The sequence below is a fragment of the Hibiscus syriacus genome, unplaced genomic scaffold, assembly GCF_006381635.1.
Source record: "Hibiscus syriacus cultivar Baekdansim isolate YM2019G1 unplaced genomic scaffold, ASM638163v2 tig00110209_pilon, whole genome shotgun sequence".
Classification (NCBI taxonomy): domain Eukaryota; kingdom Viridiplantae; phylum Streptophyta; class Magnoliopsida; order Malvales; family Malvaceae; genus Hibiscus; species Hibiscus syriacus.
The window spans coordinates 1,571,241-1,578,487 of record NW_024062628.1 but is presented as its reverse complement, the minus strand read 5'-3'; the positions used below and the strand labels follow the sequence as shown (position 1 = coordinate 1,578,487).

At 35.8% G+C, this 7,247-nt stretch overlaps 1 protein-coding gene and 1 pseudogene across 1 annotated transcript; both read right to left on the bottom strand.

Moving 5' to 3' along the window:
- Window positions 1–866: 866 nt before the first annotated feature.
- LOC120113535 (V-type proton ATPase subunit c2-like) lies at window positions 867–2,635 on the bottom strand. Its single transcript, XM_039134667.1, has 3 exons — window positions 2,469–2,635; window positions 2,080–2,365; window positions 867–1,084 (listed from the first exon to the last, which is right to left on the bottom strand). Exons 1-3 carry the CDS (start codon window positions 2,545–2,547, stop codon window positions 952–954), a joined length of 498 nt encoding a protein of 165 aa, XP_038990598.1. The 5' UTR covers window positions 2,548–2,635; the 3' UTR covers window positions 867–951.
- A 1,166-nt stretch (window positions 2,636–3,801) lies between these two features.
- On the bottom strand, window positions 3,802–6,122 carry LOC120113534 (annotated as a pseudogene).
- Between the last annotated feature and the right edge of the window lie 1,125 nt (window positions 6,123–7,247).

The following is a 7,247-nucleotide window of genomic DNA, read 5'->3' as shown; positions in this document are numbered from 1 at the left end:
TTTCACAGGACTCCATCCATCAAATAAACAACACCTTGTCTGATTAAACCTGTTTTAAAGGGTGGGTTAACTACAAGGATGATTAATTATATTTGTATTTTATCTAATTTTAATCATTGATTTTAAAAAATATAAGATATAATTATTTTTTTATTTAATTAAGAGGCATTAATTTTTATTTAAATTAAGATGTCATCATCACAAATTAATTGTTGTTAATAATTAACATAATATGTAACGCAATAATTGATAAAATCACACATTTAATTAATTTTATTTACATATTCTCTTAATTTAGTCATATATTTAAATATATTTTAATATAAAATATATTTTTAAAAATAAAAATAATTTTTTTTAAAATAAGTTAATAATAAAATATATTTAATAAGTTAATATATAAAATATTATAAATTTAAATATTTATACACTAAGATACAAAATATATATACCATGTTGTCGATTTTAAACCAAACAATAGTCTTGGTTTAAAGGTTAGATACATGTTTACTTTCTTATGTGAAAAAGGTTTGAATTCCTACCCTCCAACTTCCTTTCCTTCAACCAAAGGGCAACTCGTGCCGCTCTTTGATTAGTGAAAATAAATATTTTAAATCAAAATAAAACTAGTCATCTAACTGAATGGTGACACATTATATCATTCGATTGGAATATTAAATTTATTTTAATTTATCAAAAGTATGAATAAATTGAAATAATATATCAATCGAATTAAATGTGATTATATTAAAATATTTAATTGTGATTAATGATAGTTAACTCGGATTACCACATCTTAATTAAATAAAAATAAAAGTAGTAATATCTTATATTTACTAAAATCAGTGACTAAAATTAGCCAGAACACAAACATAAATAATCATCCAAAAGAAAGAAGAATGTATTGAACAACTCTACAAGGAACCATATGAGTCACTGATTATGCCTTTATCACTCCGCTCGTGACTGACCAGGTCTGGAAGAGAGAATAATGCCAACAATCAAGCCATATAGTGCCAATGCCTCAGCAAAGATAAGAATGAGGATCATCCCAACAAAGAGCTTTGGCTGTTGTGCATTAGCTCTGCAAATTCCAAATGAAAAATAAGACGAGGTTCCAAGTAATACCAATTGCAAAATCAAAGGACCGATAGTAGTAATGAATATCATCTTAAACAAAAAGAATATTAGCATAAAAACCCGACAGCGGTATAACACTACTTTAAGGGACAATATAATTCTGAAACAACATTAATCTTTCCTCACAAACAATCATAATTCGTAAGTGCCCTTACAGCATCTAAATTTATGCATTAGCTATACAAAACCCAATAAGTAAAGTGATACTACTTGCAAAAACAAAGCAACATATCATCAACAACAGCACTAGTAAATATCAACTGGCAGTGGCACAAAAGGAAAAATAGTATATAGCATTAGTTTAAGGGGATATATTTCTCAAATTACATTCATCTTTCCCTCCCAACAATCACAAGAACTGTCACAACATCTCAATTCAGTTCAAGCCTAACGCAATAGTAGTTCAATAGTTCAACAGTGATATAACACTAATATATGTTGTTCGGACTCTTCACTGTACACATGTCCAGCACTTGGATATGGGGATATATAACAAGAATAATATGCATAAACAACACTCATTGTCAACAATCATAACATCCATTACATCATCTCAATTTAATTCATGTCCTACAACAGAACCTACATAGAATTCTCCCAAGCTGAATCTAAACAATCAAGTAAAAAGGGCTTACTTTGCAGGTTAACATCAAAACCCCGGGTATAATATCGATTTTCTATAGAGAAAATGCAACAAACGGGTGTGATCATGAAGTATAAACCAAGTAAACATCAACTGACACGTTTAAGGAAAACCTACATAGAATTCTCCCAAGCTGATCTAACAATCAAGTAAAGGGCTTACTTTGCAGGTTAACATCAAAACCCCGGGTATAATATCGATTTTCTATAGAGAAAATGCAACAAACGGGTGTGATCATGAAGTATAAACCAAGTAAACATCAACTGACACGTTTAAGGAAGATAAAAAAACATTACCTAACGCCAGCATCGCCCACGATCCCAATAGCCATACCAGCGGAAAGACCAGCAATTCCGCAAGCGAGGCCAGAAGAGAGATGAGCATATCCGTCGAAAAGGTAATAGGATTTAGCGTTTGGGTTAATTCCGGTACTAATGATAACAGCATTAATCAAGCCATAAATACCGAGAACACCAGCCATAACCACGGGAACGATCGACTTCATCACCAGTTCTGGCCTCATCATACCCATCGACGCCACACCAACCCCACTTTTCGCGGTCCCATAAGCGGCTCCCATGCCTGCGAAACATCCGATCAAAACCCCAAACAACACAGATCCTCGGCGTATAAGATGGAGGGAAAAATATATTTTTTACGTAGACCAATCATCTAAATTGCTTACATGAGAAAACGAGGGCAGCAGCAGCACCCAGGAAACCGAAGAAAGGAGCAGTTTCATCGCCACTGAATGTTGAAGCCATTGTTCTTTCTCGATTAGAGTCATGAGTCGGATCTGAGAACGTTTACAATTTCTGATTTCTTTATTTTCTAAACTCTATTGGGAGGGTTATAATTGAAGGTAGCAAAACAAGGACCACCACAAATAGCTATAGATAAGGCTTTTCTTATTATATCAAACAGGCTCTTCTTTTATTGGGCTCAACTCGGAAATTTCTAAAAGGAGCCCTTAATAAGGTCTAATAAAAATCAAATCTTAGATGTAAAAACTTACAAGCTCAACCGTTGAAAACAAAACCACAACGGGTAAAGAAACCGGGTTTGCCCAGTTGCAAGTTCAGGAAAAGGAACTGAAAGGAAAATAGGAAATTGCTTTGCCCACTTACCAGAAAGGAAAATAAAAGCTCTCTCCTCACCTCTCCTTAAGCGGTTAAAGGTTGATTTTGCTGTTTTCAGATGCTCACCAAGCGTTCGATGAATTGTGGCTAAGAAATAAGGAAACTGATGGGAAAAGAAAGTTAACGGAGAAAGAGAATTAAGTGAATGTGGAGTCTATATATTGCTAATAATGTTATTGCAGCCCATCTCACACGTACATAGTTGTGTTTAGGAGAATAATCAGATTCTGTGCAATCTTTCTAAGCTTAAGAACTCTTCTCCACCCAACTGCATGACTGTGAAAGCTTGACTTGCATTTGGTAAGTCTTTATCAAAGCTAATTTCTTTTTCATTTTTCTTCTTTTGATAGGCAATTTCATTTCATAAAAGCAAACATTTGCCACAGTTTACAATCAAAGCTAATTTCTTTTGTTCATAAAAATGCCTAACTAATTTGAAATTTATGCTTTTTTTTATAAATTAAGATAGATATTGCTTAATTTAAATGCTAAACGTGATTAACGAAAAACGTTCGGATAGGCTAATACTAAACTAAAATTTTACATGGTTTCCTTAGGATAACTTCTGATATTTACTGAATAAAGATGATTATTTGCAAGATATTAGCTAATTAGGGTTATTCTGATATACGCTATTTGGTTAAAGGAATGAGCTTGAAGAGCAAGAAACCACCGCCTGACCCGGTGGCTGTGCTAAGAGGCCATCGCGCTTCCGTCTCGGATGCTTGTTTCCATCCTTCGAGACCCATTTTATCCACCTCTCTGCTGCTTATTATATACTTGAATTCATGGCTCTAACAAATGCCAAGTACAAGATTGTGAAACGATCACCATACTTGATTTTAGTTTTCAGGATTTGACTTAATATGTAAAATGAGATAAATTGAAGATTATGTTTGTTATTGCATGATTATGTTTCAGATCTACAGCCTCACATAGGGCATTCATTACAGAAACCAAAGCAAAGATTAAAAACACAAGGAAAATAGACACAACAGCAACTCATCTCATATTCAAGGCCAGTCCCAAATCCATTGATGAGACTTCAATTTAATCCACTTCCTCAATCTTGGATCCAGCACCACCACTTCCACCGCCATTAGGCATCTCAGCACCACCACCCATCGGCACATCTCCACCACCAACACCTTGATACGTTTTTGCAATAATTGGATTGCATGTCCCCTCCAATTCCTTTAACTTGTCCTCAAATTCATCAACTTCTGCCAGTTGGTTAGCATCAAGCCACTCAATTGCCTCATCAATGGCTTTCTCAATCTTCTGCTTGTCAGCCGGGTCGAGTTTCCCGGAAAACTTGTCGTCCTTCACAGTGTTCCTCATATTGTAAGCGTAATTCTCTATCCCGTTCTTGGCCTCCACCTTCTTCTTCACTTCCTCGTCCTCTGCCTTGTACCTCTCTGCCTCTTGCACCATTCTTTCGATCTCTTCTTTGCTCAATCTTCCCTTGTCATTTGTAATTGTTATCTTGTTCTTCACTCCAGAAGTCTTATCTTCGGCAGATACGTTCAAGATACCATTTGCATCGATGTCAAAACAGACATTGATTTGAGGCACCCCTCTCGGTGCTGGTGGGATCCCTGATAGCTCGAACTTACCAAGCAAATTGTTGTCTTTGGTTCTAGCCCTTTCACCTTCGTAAACTTGAATCAAAACACCAGGCTGATTATCGGAATAGGTCGAGAAAATCTGCTCTTTCTTGGTGGGAATCGTCGTGTTCCTTGGGATCAAGACTGTCATCACTCCACCAGCAGTTTCAAGCCCAAGGCTGAGAGGAGTAACATCAAGAAGAAGCAAATCTTGGACTTTTTCGTTCCCTTCACCGCTCAGAATAGCGGCCTGGACTGCAGCGCCATATGCAACGGCCTCATCGGGGTTTATACTCTTGCAAAGCTCCTACCGTTGAAGAAATCTTGCAAAAGTTGCTGAACTTTGGGAATCCTAGTAGACCCACCAACAAGAACAACCTCATCGACTTGACCCTTGTCGATTTTGGAGTCCCGAAGACATTTCTCGACGGGTTCCATACATTTCTTGAACAAATCCATGTTCAATTCCTCGAATCTTGCTCTTGTGATAGTTGAATAGAAATCAATACCCTCGTAGAGCGAATCGATTTCAATGGTGGTTTGAGCAGTGGACGAAAGTGTCCTCTTCGCCCTCTCGCATGCAGTCCTCAGCCTCCTCAAAGCCCTTGCGTTGCTACTAATATCCTTCTTATGTTTCCTCTTGAACTCTTGAACGAAATGATTAACAAGCCTGTTGTCGAAGTCTTCGCCGCCCAAATGAGTATCCCCGGCAGTTGCCTTAACTTCAAATATCCCTTCTTCAATTGTCAACAACGATACATCAAAAGTACCGCCGCCCAGATCGAAAATCAAGACGTTCTTCTCGCCGGACTTCGACGCCTTCTTGTCAAGACCGTAAGCAATCGCAGCAGCCGTCGGTTCATTGATAATCCTCATAACATTAAGCCCCGAAATGGCTCCGGCGTCTTTAGTTGCCTGCCTTTGCGAGTCGTTAAAATAAGCTGGCACGGTGATGACAGCGTTTTTAATGGTTTGCCCCAAGTAAGCCTCGGCAACCTCCTTCATTTTGACCAACACCATCGAAGAAATCTCTTCGGCAGCGAAGTTTCTCTTCACCTTTGTAATTAACCACGATCATAGGCTTATCGTCGGCACCGGGAACGACCTTGAAAGGCCAATGCTTCATGTCGGCTTGCACCGATGGGTCCGAGAATCGACGACCGATGAGACGTTTAGCGTCGAAAACGGTGTTATGAGGGTTCATGGCGACTTGGTTTTTCGCTGCATCACCGATGAGCCGCTCTGTGTCGGTGAAAGCGACGTAGGACGGCGTCGTCCGGTTGCCTTGGTCGTTAGCAATAATCTCCACTCGATCATTCTGCCACACCCCAACACAACTGTATGTCGTCCCGAGATCAATCCCAATTGCCTTGCCTTCAGTTTTGGCCGCCATTAAAACTTGACAGCAAAAACGACAAAAGAAATACGTAAGAAGAAGAATTTAGAGTAGTTTTGGAGAAGATTTTTGTGAGCGCTTTCGTGTACGTATCAATTTCTTTGATGAAATTGGATATGAAAAATGGGAGACAGAGTCGTGTATATATATGAGTGAGGGGTTGTGCGAAGAAGAAAAGAAAATTCGAGATAAGAGGAGAAAGAAAGTAGGTTATGAAGCTAGAGAGTTCTGGACAACGCTTGGGAACTAAATGCGTGCTGATGATTGGTTTTCAAGATCCTTATTTTAATTAATTAACACCTTTTATTTTTACGAAAATTCGAAATCGGATTGAAATTATTCGTTAAAAATAAAGGGTAAACTATGTCCAAGACCACAGAGCTATTATATTTTTCATTTTGACCATCGATCTTTTAGTTTTTTCAATCATATCACTTCATTATTTAAATGATATCAATCAAGCCACTTGTTATTAACATTTAATGAAAGTGCTAACATGACGATTAACAAAATTGATATATCTGCATATTCCATCAAATTAGTCATAATTTTAAATTAATTTAATTTATTTAATTATCTAATCATATGCACCACATGTCATTGGTGACATGTGTCATGACACTTGCCACGATATGATTGGATAATTTAAAATATATAAAAAATGTATTTATTAATAAATCAATAATTAAATTTACTTCGGTAATTTTTGTGCTTCTGTATTCCCTAATAAGTTTCATGTTTGATTCCTTTTTATTATTTCTTTTATGTTTTATTTTTATGACATTACTTCTAATACAAGATAAATAACATATGTTGTAATACTTTAACCAAATATGATAGTCGGTATTGGCGTTTATAATTCGGTTAAAATCAAATTAACCGAACGAATTAAAATTTTAGTTAGTTAATCGGTCGGTTAATTTTGAGTTCGATTGGATAACAGTTAATGATTTTTTTTAAACTTCGAGTTCTGTTAATTTGATTCGAAATCAATTAATTAACTGAATAACTAAAATTATTAAATATTTAATATTATATATATATATTATTTAGTTTTAGGAGCGTTTAAATTTTAGTTTTAACCGAATTAATCGAATAAGCAAAAATATTCAATATTTAATATAATATATATTATTTATAAATTTTGGTTAACCAATAAATTAACCGAACTTAGTTCGGTTTGGTAATTTGTTTTTTTTGAAAAAATTTGGATTGGTTAACGATTAAAGGAGAAAAAAATAAATTAATGAAATTTTGTAATTTGATTTTGTCGGTTAACTGAATTAACCGTTTGAATACCCCTAATTGTTGGGGTAGCGGTA

Excerpts from the sequence above, each read along its gene's own strand:
- LOC120113535 (XM_039134667.1), bottom strand. The coding sequence starts at position 2,547 with ATGGCTTCAACATTCAGTGGCGATGAAACTGCTCCTTTCTTCGGTTTC. Across the intron at positions 2,366-2,468 it reads TGCTGCCCTCGTTTTCTCAT|GCATGGGAGCCGCTTATGGG; the intron begins GTAAGCAATTTA and ends GATGTTTCGCAG. Across the intron at positions 1,085-2,079 it reads GTGGGCGATGCTGGCGTTAG|AGCTAATGCACAACAGCCAA; the intron begins GTAATGTTTTTT and ends TGGAATTTGCAG.